A 13,529-nucleotide genomic window follows, 5' to 3' on the forward strand; every position below is an offset into this window, starting at 1 on the left:
CATAGCACCAGTCTTGCCCCGGAAGTGGATCGGAATTGGAAGTTATTTTTCTTCTGCTTCCCTCCCCACCTTTCCTCTTTCTTTCTCTTCCCCCCCTTTTCCTTCATCCTTTTTTTTCCTATCCCTCTCTGGACTCAGCTGCAAAGAGAATGTTTTAAGCGTGCTTTACGTGCATTACACAAATGGGACACGCAATTGCGAGCTTAATGGCAAATTCAATATACAGTGGTGCCCCGCAAGACGAATGCCTCGCAAGACTGAAAACCCGCTAGACGAAAGGGTTTTCCGTTTTGGAGGCGCTTCGCAAAACGAATTTCACTATGGGCTTGCTTCGCAAGATGAAAATGTCTTGCGAGTTCCTGCGGGTTTTTTCCCCCTTTTCCTAAGCCACTAAGCTGCTTACCAGCTGATCGCTAAAAGCCGCTAAACCCGCTAATAGCGCTAATCCGCTAAGCCATCAATGGGCTTGCTTCGCAAGACGAAAAAACCGCTTTCCGAAGAGCCTCACGGAATGGATTAGTTTCGTCTTGCGAGGCACCACTGTACTGTATTTTTCTAAGCGTTTTTTTTAAAAAGCATCTTCATCATGTTTTTTGTACGCGTCTAGATTCCACCTCTATCACTCTTTTTTTTTTTTTGGGCTTGTGTTTTTATTTAGATTAGCCTTTCGATAAAAATACCGTGTTTTTTGCTCTATAAGACGCACCAGACCACAAGACACACCTAGTTTTTGGAGGAGGAAAACAAGAAAAAAAATATTCTGAATCTCAGAAGCCAGAACAGCAAGAGGGATCGCTGTGCAGTGAAAGCAGCGATCCCTCTTGCTGTTCTGGCTTCTGGGATAGCTGCGCAGCCTGCATTCGCTCCATAAGACGCACACACATTCCCCCTTACTTTTTAGGAAGGAAAAAGTGAGTCTTATAGAACAAATAATACGGTATATTTGACGATAACCTTTGTACAGTCATACCTGAAGGAGCGTCTCCACCTCCATCGTTCTGCCCGGACGCTGAGGTCCAGTGCCGAGGGCCTTCTGGCGGTTCCCTCATTGCGAGAAGCAAAGCTACAGGGAACCAGGCAGAGGGCCTTCTCGGTCGTTGCGCCAGCCCTGTGGAACGCCCTCCCATCAGATGTCAAAGCAATAAATAACTACCTGACATTCAGAAGACATCTTAAGGCAGCCCTGTTCAGGGAAGTTTTTAATCTGTGATATTTTAGTGTATTTTTGGTTTTTATGGAAGCCGCCCAGAGTGGCTGGGGAGACCCAGCCAGATGGGCGGAGTACAAATAATAAATTATTATTATTATTATTATTATTATTATTATTATTATACCTCTTGTTACGTTCGGTTCAGGTTATGTTCTTTCAGGATACGTCCCGCGGCGACCCGGAAGTAATGGAATGGGTTACTCCCGGGTTTCGCCGCTTGTGCATGCGCAGATGCTCAAAATGACGTAATGCGCATGCACAGAAGCGGCGAATTGTGACCCGCGCAGACGCGGGTTGCGTTGTGCTCAGGTTGCGAACGGGGCTCCGGAACGGATCCCGTTCGCAACCAGAGGTACTACTGTATTTCTTCTTCCAAACTTTAATACAATCTATTCAAAAGAGAGAGGAGAAAAACAACCACAAAGCGCCTTACCTGGGAGGCATTGAATGTCTTCTCTAGCTCCTCCAAAGGCTTCGCTTTCCCCTGTGTGTGTTCCTGCCGCTGATCTTCCTCAGTCTCTTCCCGCACCCCGTAGTTCTGGGAAAGGATCTCAGCCAGGTTGAAGCGGTGGTCACCTGAGCCCATAGACACCACTGCATGGAGCAACGGTTGGAACAATTAAGCAGCTTCATTTCGAAGAACGCTCCTCACACGAGCGGCGACATAGCACCAGGGCTGGGAGGTAAATCTCCTGCCTGGCTGTTTTATTGATTAAAAAAGCGGGTGTTGCTTTTGCAAAACGGCCCTTCGGCGTAGCCGCCATGGCAAGGAAAATTTGCAGCAAAATACAGCAGCAAATTTGCAGCCGTGCATATGCAGTCGTGCCTTGGATCTCAAACGCCTTGGCTCCTGAACAAATTGGCTCCCCAACGAACGAAACCCAGAAGTAAGTGTTCCGGTTTTTGGAAGCCGAATGTCCGGCGCGGCTTCAAATTGGCTGTAGGAGCTTCCTGCAGCCAATCACACGCCGTGCTTTGGTTTCCGAACGTTTTAGAAGTAGGGCGGACTTCCGGAATGGATTCCGTTCGACTTCCAAGGTACGACTGTATAGCAATGGTTGAAATATGCAGCAAAATATAGCAAAGGTTGAAAAAAAATCTTAAAAGGAGGGAGTTAGTCGAGTCAATCTAAACATAGATCAAAACAACAGTCTGATGTTGGGCATCTTTCTTGGGGGAGGTGATTCTGCAAGGCGTGGAGCCACCACAGAAAAGGCTCTGATACCAACACCACCGCTAGGGTACCAATCCATCTCTTACCAAAGGGCTGTGTTAGAAACTCAGATAATATAAGCTAATTGTCAAATGCCACCTTGAACTTTTATGTTTGCCACAATGGAATGTCTAGGCGTCTCCCCCCGAAAATGAAATCTCTTCTTCTTCATTTCATTTATATGAAATGAAGGCTTTTTATTTAGAGAGGGGGAATCCTTAAAGCAGCTTGCAACACAACTTTAAATAAAACCCAAAATAAAACAAATTCAATCTTCAAGGAAGATATTTCAGATCCTTCTCTAAGCAACATTTTGCTTTCCTCATACTTGTTTACCTACTTACCGTATTTTTCGCTCTATACGACGCACTTTTCCCCCTCCAAAAATGAAGGGGAAATGTGTGTGCGTCCTATAGAGCGAATGCAGGCTCCTTGGCTTCAGCGATAGCAACGCGAAACCTCCAAAGCGCAGAGGGAGCGCTCCCTCCGCGCTCCGGAGGCTTCGCGTTGCTTTCGCTGAAGCCTGGAGAGCGAGAGGGGTCAGTGCGCACCGACCCCTCTCGCTCTCCAGGCTTCAGGGATAGCCGCCACGAGTTCCCGCTGTGCTCCACAGGCTTCAGCTTCCTTTCGCTGAAGCCAGGAGAGCAAGACTCTCCCGGCTTCAGCAGAGAGGGAGAGCTGCGCAGTGCCCCTTCAGCCAAGCAGGAGGAGAAATGGAAGGGGCTCCGTATCTCCTGCTGCTTCACTGAAGGGGCACTGAGCAGAGAGGGGGAGAATTTTTTTTTTCTTGTTCTCCCCCTCTAAAACAAGGTGTGTCCTATGGTCCGGTGCATCCTATAGAGCGAAAAATGCGGTAATTTATAGAAGTGCCCCCTAGTAGAAGGACTCTAGGAAGCCTGTAGAGTATGGTGGTTAGACTAGTACCTGGGAGATCTGGGTTCAAATGCGCTCTCCATCATGGAGCTCACTGGGTGACCCTGGAGTCAGTTCACAGCCTCCTAACCTACCTCACAGGGTCGTTGTACAGATTAACTGAGGAGCGGGGAGTGAGCCATCTACTCCTTGGAGAAAAGGGTGGGGAGATAAATGCAATAAAAAAGTTCTTCTGGTGATCTGCTAAAAAACGCCGGAGGGGCCAGCCAGGCGGAGACGTCAGTTGCTAACCCGGCAACCAGAGATCTCCACGTGTTTTCAGTTGGACCCGTGTCAGCTGAAGAACGCACCTGGCGCATGTCTAACACAGTCCCTAATCTAAGAGGAGGAATTTCCCCTGTCTCGGGAGGAATTGTAAACGGGCTACCTTTGAAGGTGACCCGGAAACTACAACTACAGTGGTGCCTCGCAAGACGAAAAGAATCCGTTCCGCGAGTCTCTTCATCTTGCGGTTTTTTCGTCTTGCGAAGCAAGCCCATTAGCGGCTTAGCGGATCAGCGGCTTAGCGGATCAGCTGTTAAGCGGCTTAGAAAAAGGGGGGGGGAGGGAAAAAAACCCGCAGGAACTCGCAAGTCATTTTCGTCTTGCGAAGCAAGCCCATAGGAAATTCGTTTTGCGAAGCACCTCCAAAACGGAAAACCCTTTCGTCTAGCGGGTTTTCCGTCTTGCGAGGCATTCGTCTTGCGGGGCACCACTATAATCCAGAATGCGGCAGCTAGACTGGTGACTGGGAGCGGCCGCCGAGACCATATAACACCGGTCCTGAAAGACCTGCATTGGCTCCCAGTACGTTTCCGAGCACAATTCAAAGTGTTGGTGCTGACCTTGAAAGCCCTAAACGGCCTCGGTCCAATATACCTGAAGGAGCGTCTCCACCTCCATCGTTCTGCCTGGACACTGAGGTCCAGTGCCAAGGGCCTTCTGGTGGTTCCCTCGCTGCGAGAAGCCAAGTTACAGGGAACCAGGCAGAGGGCCTTCTCGGTGGTGGCGCCCGCCCTGTGGAACGCCCTCCCATCAGATGTCAAAGAGAAAAACAACTACCAAACTTTTAGAAGACATCTGAAGGCAACCCTGTTTAGGGAAGCTTTTAATGTTTAATAGGTTATTGTAGTTTAATGTTTTGTTGGAAGCCGCCCAGAGTGGCTGGGGAAACCCAGCCAGATGGGCGGGGTATAAACAATAAATTATTATTATTATAAGAGACATTCTTCCATCTCTTGCATTCCTCCATTTCAGGAAAGGGGAAAGCCTTTTCTGAACAGACAGGGAGTTGGGAGCCCGACAAGGTCCTCACCCTGGTTCAGAGCCAATGGAAACCAGGGACAAGGTGGATGAATACAGGGCAGATGCTCAGTGACCCACCTCCCCGCAGAGGTGAAAGCCAAGTGACGGAGGAGGGGGGAAAGGCAGAAGTCCTGCAGCACCTGGGGCGCTAAGTAGATTCAAGATCTCCGTACCTGCCGTGGTATGAAGGCTGGGTCTCCCAGGAAATAAGTTCCGCGCAGGGTAGGACACAATCCGTGGACTCTGCCTCCCAACTGAGGCCTTAAAAAAAGAAAAGCAGGACACAGGTTTAGTATTTATCGGTGCCTTTCTAGAATTCAAGACCCTGCTTTTTCTATGAAACCAGGAGTAGGGAACTATTCTAAGTTCATGGACCGCTTTCCCTCCTCACAAACTTTGTGTGTGTGTGTGTCATGCTCCTATCAACTGCTGTGTTTTCAGCTGTTTCAATTTATGCCATGAACTGCCCGGGGTCCCATACTGGGAGAAAAAGCTGTATATAAATAAATTGAATTGACGGGATGAAATTAAAGCCCCTTTAACACCACATGCCCAAAGAAAACCAGCCTTTCGTGGTAAGGAAGGCAACAGGAGAACACACAAAGGTGGAATGGCAACTTTCAATTCCCAGTGGCTGACACTTAGGCACTCGCTGCGTCCGGCCGTGCCATAAGAAAACAGCCGTCGGGGTTGTAACCCTTCCTCATTTTCTCCTTCCTTTTGCCCCCCTCCCTCCAACCATCCAGTTCTCTGCCATCTTCCCTAGTAAAGGTAAAGGGACCCCTGACCATTAGGTCCAGTCGTGGCCAACTCCGGGGTTGCACGCTCATCTCGCTCTATAGGCCGTGGGAGCCGGCGTTTGTCCGCAGACAGCTTCCGGTTCATGTGGCCAGCATGACTAAGCCGCTTCTGACGAACCAGAGCAGTGCACGGAAACGCCATTTACCTTCCCGCCGGAGCGGTACCTATTGATCTACTTGCACTTTGACGTGCTTTCGAACTGCTAGGTTGGCAGCAGTTGGCAGCCACCTTCCCTGCCCCAGTCTTAATCCTCCACCGTTCCTTCACAATACAGTGGTACCTCGGGTTAAGTACTTAATTCGTTCCGGAGGTCTGTTCTTAACCTGAAACTGTTCTTAACCTTAACCACTTTAGCTAATGGGGCCTCCTGCTGCCGCCGGAGCACAATTTCTGTTCTTATCCTGAAGCAAAGTTCTTAACCCGAGGTACTATTTCTGGGTTAGCGGAGTCTGTAAACTGAAGCGTCTGTCACCTGAGGTACCACTGTAGTCAACGGGCCCAAGCGGTTTTAAGATGCGCACAAAGGAAACAGTCACCTTGCTGCAGAAGGGCATTGAAAGCTGCCCAGCCCAGAGTGGGCATGTCGCAGGGCGCAGAGAGAGCTTATGCAGAGACGGAGCGCTGGATTTTACAAGGCAACCATGGGAATATAAGCTCCCTGCCTACCAGGAAAACTTTGCAAAGGAGGCTGCCTCCCAACTTAAAGGCAGGCACTCAATGTGTGCTGCAATGCGCCAGTCCCTAGTGTCTCATTAGTGGCCGGCGGTGTATTCTCACCAGAGAACACCCTGTCTGCTTGCGGAAAGAATCCAATGGATTGCCAAGAATGGGAAGAGTTTCGACCTGAGAGTTTCCATGAGAGGCTCTCCTCTTCTCAGAGCAGGGGCTGGGGTTTCTTTGCAGCTATTTTATTTATTTATTGACGTTACCCCCCCCCCCTTTTTATTTGGAAAGTGCTGGTGGGGGCTCCAAACTAGACGTGCACCAAACCTGAATACGGGAAATCCTGTAAAAACTCTTCCTTGCAGAAAATTTCCTCCATCGTGCGATATTTTCCTTTCCCCCCCCCCCAAAAAAATTTTTTTTATTAGTTTTCACAATATTATAAACAAACACATAAAACAGACAAACATAAATCATAGCCTTATTGAAAATTACAGTTATTAACTTTGTTAAGTGACTTCCTCGCTTCCCCTTGGTTGAATTTCATTGCATGTCCTTTTAATGGTTTTCCAAATCCCAATTTTTATGAAATTTAACTTCAACATTAATATCCTTAGATCTTCACCTTATGGAATTAAACATATTACTGTATTTTTTTGCTCTATAAGATGCACCAGACCACAAGACGCACCTAGTTTTTGGAGGAGGAAAACAAGGAAAAAAATATTCTGAATCTCAGAAGCCAGAACAGCAAGAGGGATCCCTGTGCAGCGAAAGCAGCAATCCCTCTTGCTGTTCTGGCTTCTGGGATAGCTGCGCAGCCTGCATTCGCTCCATAAGACGCACACACATTTCCCCTTACCTTTTAGGAGGGAAAAAGTGAGTCTTATAGAGCAAAAAATACGGTAATTCATCACTTAACATAAATAAAATCCTAAGCCCATTAAGTATCTGCAAGCTAACGTGCGATATTTTCCAATGATCCGTTACTAATATATCCCTGCTTTCATTTTTCAACAGAAGTCGAGATTCCAGGGGTTCCATTGCAGAATCACCAGCGAGGGGGGAAATCCCACCAAAATGCTACCAGTTACAGCCCATCTCCCCTTCTTCGTAAATTTATGGGGGAGGGAAAGCGACTAATAATTAATACCCTGACTTTGGACACTTTGCATGCACATTTTTTTAGGGCACATCTGATTTCTGTAACTTCCGAGGTGCTGGAGCAGTTCTTAATACTGCGCTTTCAAAACTAATATTGTGTTTAAATGGCTGTAACCCACCCGGGGAACTTACGATTTTAAATTGTGATTAAAAATAACGAACCGTGATTCAGACAAGGTTCTGGGGACAATCTCTTAACTTGGGTGATCATTCAGTGCTTGTCAGCGGTGGTGGCAGATTTCAGAGGAGTCTGGGGTCAGATACCCTGAGCTCAGGCTCCCTTCCCGAGTGAGCCGAACTTCACGGTTAAAAGCAGTGTTAGAAACTCATATATAAGCTAGGCGCCAAATGGCTCCTTAAACCTGAGTTAAAGGTAAAGGGAACCCTGACCATTAGGTCCAGTCGTGGCCGACTCTGGGGTTGCGGCGCTCATCTCGCTTTACTGGCCGAGGGAGCTGGCGTACAGCTTCCGGGTCATGTGGCCAGCAGGACTATGCCGCTTCTGGCGAACCAGAGCAGCGCACGGAAACGCTGTTTACCTTCCCGCCGGAGCGGTACCTATTTATCTACTTGCACTTTGACGTGCTTTCGAACTGCTAGGTTGGCAGGAGCAGGGACAAAGCAACGGGAGCTCACCCCGTCGCGGGGATTCGAACCGCCAACCTTCTGATCGGCAAGTCCTAGGCTCTGTGGTTTAACCCACAGCGCCACCCGCGTCCCTTAAACCAGGGTTACAAAACGGGACGCCTAGTTGCCATTTGTGGGGCTGGGCAAAAGTTGTATTTTTCCATTTTGCTCCCGAAATTCATTCTGATTGTGCAGGTGAAATATAACGGATAGAAATTCTACAGGGTGGGATACGATTGTGTGGAAACGGTCCAGATCCAAGGATCTCCCAGGCATGCACCTCCAGGTGGTGGAGACGTCAGGCCTCCGGCCATCCTGGCACCTGGGCATCTTCGTTTGTTCACAAGTGGCCAATAGTAAAGGTAAAGGGACCCCTGACCATTAGGTCCAGTTGTGGCCGACTCTGGGGTTGCGGCACTCATCTTGCTCTATAGGCCGAGGAAGCTGGCATTTGTCCGCAGACAACTTCTGGGTCATGTGGCCAGCATGACTAAGCCGCTTCTGGCGAACCAGAGCAGCGCACGGAAACGGCGTTTCCGTGCGCTGCTCTGGTTCGCCAGAAGCGGCTTAGTCATGCTGGCCACATGACCTGGAAGCTGTATGCCGGCTCCGTCGGCCAGTAAAGCGAGATGAGCGCCGCAACCCCAGAGTTGGCCACGACTGGACCTAATGGTCAGGGGTCCCTTTACCTTTTACAGCTCCCAGCATCCTGGTCCACTGCTGCACTAACAGAGGACGATGAGATCTGTAGTCCCCACAACTTCTGGAAGGTATTGTATTGGCTGCCCCTGCTTTAGAGGACCAAACACTTGTGTGTCCGTGTTTCCCAGGGGAAGACCATGGCACCAGTGGTGTGATTCGGCACCAAATCAGAAGCATGGGCAGAGTCCATTTTCAAGAACCGACGCAACCTCCTTGTTTACATCTGCGTTCTGCACACCCCCAAAAAACTTATCACAGAGAGCAAATGTATAGGGCGTGGAAGCCAACGAAGGCAACTTTTAAGTGAAACACTCACAATCCAACGTGATTGTACGAAACAATAATAATAATATTTACATGCTGCCCATCTGACTTCCTCCATTATCACCAATTTTCTGTTTCTGGTGAGACCCTTACCAAACAAAACAAAAAGGAATTCCTCTACCATTTTCTAATCGTCGCTTCTCAGTCATTCCCATACGATCTCAGCCTCCACCTTTACTCCCCACAAACCCCTGCAACCCTCAAGGCAGGCCCCACAAACATGACCCACCAGTAGCAGCTTCCAGCAAGGGGTCCCAAACAAATTTGGCTAGACCCTTCGAAAGCACCTACAGTTTAACACCACCCTTAATTCTTCGCAGACCTAGTTGCATTAGGGTTCTGGCCCCAAGTGTCACCAGCCATCACAACATTTGTTTCATTTTCATCTCTTGCACCTTGCTCGATAAGTCACTTTGGGGTGTTTTTTGGGGTGGGATGTGATATATATGCACATTTAACGGGCCTTAAATCACTCTTGAGGGACGCGGGTGGCGCTGTGGGTTAAACCACAGAGCCTGGGGCTTGCCGATCAGAAGGTCGGTGGTTCGAATCCCCGCAATGATGGGGTGAGCTCCCGTTGCTCGGTCCCTGCTCCTGCCCACCTAGCAGTTCGAAAGCACATCAAAAAGTGCAAGTAGATAAATAGGTACCACTGCGGCGTTTCCGTGAGCTGCTCTGGTTCGCCAGATGCAGCTTAGTCCTGCTGGCCACATGACCCGGAAGCTGTACGCCGGCTCCCTCGGCCAATAAAGCGGGATGAGCGCCACAACCCCAGAGTCTGGACCTAATGGTCAGGGGTCCCTTTACCTTTTAAATCACTCTTGGGATGTTGCCTGCTGCCTCCTTAGCCTCAGGTATGCCTCTACCACTTCCCACACCAATCGCTTTCTGCCCCCCCCAATTGCACCACCCTCCAGCCCCCAAAGCAGCAAAATATTCTCTACCACCGACACTCCCAAATTTGCCCTTTTCTATAAAAAGTCAATCATGCCTCTTCCAGAATCCACTGCCAGATAGACTCTTAATTGCACCCCTCCTTTGTATGGCTTTTATCAGGGTCGTTCCCATTAGTTCCTCATCCTCCCCCCCCCAAAAAAAAAGCATGGCAATTCGAACTCTGAACCTCGGGTCCAGCCACACCCCTTGAAACTCCTCTCAAGTCGCAAGAACTTGACCCCACAAGTGCTGCAGTGCGACCCTCGAAGTCTCAGCTGGCGCCGAAACACCCCAAATATGTTCCCTCCAGAGCCCCAGCTGTTTTCATTGCTCTCCTGTGCAACCCCAAAAGCTTGCTCTACGCAACCCCCAAAATTGCACCGTCTCCACCAGCAACCTCCCCTGTGGCCTAGCAGACTGCCCCCCCAAAAAACTCCTCTGCAAACCCAAGTCCTTGCAGGTATAAGCTGCATGCACCCCACAAAATTCCAGCTGCCACTACTTAAACCCCCCCAAAAAATCCAATGCAAAGTTCCGCAGGCACCACTCATAAAAACACACTTCTCTGAACCCCTAAATCTTTGCTAGGCTTCTCCCCAAAACCCGAATTGTCTCCGTAGCCGTCAGCTGCCCCCTAAGCCATCGCTGCCCCCATAAAAGTACCCCCGGCGCAACAGCACCCCAAAACTGAACCCCCCACCAAAAAGTCCAGCCGCTTCACAACTAGCCTGAACCCCGAAATCTTTGCTAGGCTTCTCCAGAGACCCCAAATTGTCTCCATAGCCATCAGCTGCCCCCTAAGCCATCGCTGCCCCCCATAAAAGTACCCCCGGCCCAACAGCACCCCAAAACCGAACCCCCCACCAAAAAGTCCAGCCGCTTCACAACTAGCCTGAACCCCGAAATCTTTGCTAGGCTTCTCCAGAGACCCCAAATTGTCTCCATAGCCGTCAGCTGCCCCCTAAGCCATCGCTGCCCCCCATAAAAGTACCCCCGGCCCAACAGCACCCCGAAACCAAACCCCCACCAAAAAGTCCAGCCGCTTCACAACTAGCAAAACCCTGAAGTTTTTGTTGCCCCCCCCAAGAAAAGCCCCCCATTCCGGCACCCCAAAGTGTTTACTGAGACCCCCCCCCCAAAAAAAAACATTCCTGATTTCTCATAGCCGGGGGCTGCACCCCCAAATCGTTGCAGCGCCCCAGAAAGACCCCCTGGGAGCCCCAAACTTGTCACGTCGACACTCCTGGGCCCCCTAAAAGTGTGGGTTGGGGCCCCTAAAAGTGTGGGTTGGACCCCCAGCCGACCCACCACCACCCCCCCAAAAAAAAACTCCAGCTGCCAAATCCAGCCCCAGAAAAGTCACAAGTGCTCCATCCTCGCCCCTGCACCCCATTAAACCCTGTGCTGACCCCCCCTCAAAAGTCAACCCCCCCAAAAAAAAATAAGAGGCAGGGCTTCACCTGCCTACCTGGAAGAAGACCCCCCCCCCAAAAAAAAACCACACACACACACCCCACCACTTCTCCCTTAAGCAGCCCCCCCCCAAAAAAAACAAATGCAATGCCCACCCCACCCCCCACCTCGGCGCCCCCCTCTCCCTTTTCGGGGTGGGGAGGGGGGTGGAGGAGAGACCCGACTTTTCCCTCGCCCCCCCCCCGCGCTTGACACTCAAACACACACTCACCTCCGCCATAGCCGAGAGTGCGAACGGCCGAGGGGGGGGGGAAGAGCCCCGGATGTGGAGCCGCCCGCTGATTGGCTCCTACGCGAAGGAGATGGAAGGGGGAGGGGGGAGGAGGCAAGAGGGGAGGGGGGAGGAGGGGGGTAGATTCTGGGGTGGGGGGGAGGGAGGGGGGAGGGGGGAAGGTGCGAGGCAGGGGAGGGAGAAGGCAGGTGAGGGGAAAGGGGGAGGGGAAAGGGGAAGTTAAGGGGGTGGGGGTGGGGGGGACTGAGGTAAAATGGGGGGGGGAGTGGGGATGAGAGACAAGTGGGTGAAATGCGAGGTGGGGTGAAAAGGGAAATGTAGGGGTAAATATGGGGAGAACGGAGGTAAAATGGGGGGGAGAGGGGGGGAAAGTGGGGAAGCTGAGGTGAAATGCGAGGTGGGGTGGAAGGGGAAGCGAAGGGGGTGGATGTGGGGAGAAGTGAGGTAAAACGTGGGGGGAGAGGGGGGAAGTGGGGAAGCTGAGGGAAAATGCGAGGTGGGGTGGAAGGGGAAATGAAAGTAAATATGGGGAGAACTGAGGTAAAATGGGGGGGAGAGGGGGGGAAGTGGGGAAGCTGAGGGAAAATGCGAGGTGGGGTGGAAGGGGAAGCGAAGGGGGTGGATGTGGGGAGAAGTGAGGTAAAACGGGGGGGAGAGAGGGGGGAAAGGGGGATGTGAGGGGAAATGCGAGGTGGGGCGGAAGGGAAAGCAAAGGGGTAAATATGGGGAGAACTGAGGTAAAACGTGGGGGGGAGAGGGGGAAAGTGGGGATGTGAGGGGAAATGCGAGGTGGGGTGGAAGGGAAAGCAAAGGGGTAAATATGGGGAGAACTGAGGTAAAACGTGGGGGGAGAGAGGGGGAAAGTGGGGATGTGAGGTGAAATGCGAGGTGGGGTGGAAGGGGAAGCGAAGGGGGTGGATGTGGGGAGAAGTGAGGTAAAACGTGGGGGGAGAGGGGGGGAAAGTGGGGAAGATGAGGGAAAATGCGAGGTGGGGTGGAAGGGGAAATGAAGGTAAATATGGGGAGAACTGAGGTAAAATGTCGGGGAGTGGAGAAAAAGTGGGGAGGCTGAGGTGAAATGCGAGGTGGGGTGAAAGGGGAAGCAAAGGGGTGGATGTGGGGAGGACTGAGGTAAAATGGGGGGGAGAGAGGGGGGAAAGTGGGGATGTGAGGGGAAATGCGAGGTGGGGCGGAAGGGGAAGGAAAGGGGTAAATATGGGGAGAACTGAGGTAAAACGTGGGGGAGAGAGGGGGGAAAGTGGGGATGTGAGGGGAAAGTGGGGAGGCTGAGGTGAAAGGGGAAGCCAAGGGGGCTTGGATGTGGGGGGCTGAGGTAAAATGGGGGGGAGAGAGGGGGGGAAGTGGGGAAGCTGAGGTGAAATGCGAGGTGGGGTGGAAGGGGAAGCGAAGGGGGTGGATGTGGGGAGAAGTGAGGTAAAACGTGGGGGGAGAGGGGGGGAAAGTGGGGAAGCTGAGGGAAAATGCGAGGTGGGGTGGAAGGGGAAATGAAGGTAAATATGGGGAGAACTGAGGTAAAATGTCGGGGAGTGGAGAAAAAGTGGGGAGGCTGAGGTGAAATGTGAGGTGGGGTGAAAGGGGAAGCAAAGGGGTGGATGTGGGGAGGACTGAGGTAAAATGGGGGGGAGAGAGGGGGAAAGTGGGGATGAGAGGGAAAAGTGGGGAGACGGAGGTAAAATGCAAGGGAGGGTGGAAGGGGAAGCGAAGGGGGTGGATGTGGGGAGAACTGAGGTAAAACGTGGGGGGAGAGGGGGGAAAGTGGGGAAGCTGAGGGAAAATGCAAGGGAGGGTGAAAATGGAAATGAAGGGGTGAATATGGGGAGAAAGGGGTAAATATGAGAAGTGAGGTAAAACTTGGGGTGGGAGGGGAAAAGTGAGAATGTGAGAAAAGTGGGGAGGCAGAGGTAAAAGGCGAGATGGGGCAGAAGGGGAAATGTTGCTGCTTTAAA

General features: G+C 51.3%; 1 protein-coding gene across 2 annotated transcripts in view; it reads right to left on the minus strand.

Moving 5' to 3' along the window:
* Window positions 1-11,611, minus strand: part of MIER2 (MIER family member 2) — a 32,105-nt gene extending 20,494 nt beyond the window's left edge. Inside the window, exons 1-3 of one of the 2 annotated variants that reach the window (XM_079960696.1) lie at window positions 11,542-11,611; window positions 4,814-4,901; window positions 1,644-1,804 (exon numbers count right to left, since the gene is read on the minus strand). In XM_079960696.1, coding sequence (XP_079816822.1) covers window positions 1,644-1,804; window positions 4,814-4,901; window positions 11,542-11,550 — 258 coding nt within the window. In that variant the 5' untranslated portion in view covers window positions 11,551-11,611. The remainder of the gene's footprint in view (window positions 1-1,643; window positions 1,805-4,813; window positions 4,902-11,541) is intronic. The other variant, XM_079960695.1, reaches the window with a different exon arrangement.
* Window positions 11,612-13,529: the final 1,918 nt, after the last annotated feature.

This window comes from Podarcis cretensis (assembly GCF_951804945.1).
Source record: "Podarcis cretensis genome assembly, chromosome: 18".
NCBI lineage: Eukaryota > Metazoa > Chordata > Lepidosauria > Squamata > Lacertidae > Podarcis > Podarcis cretensis.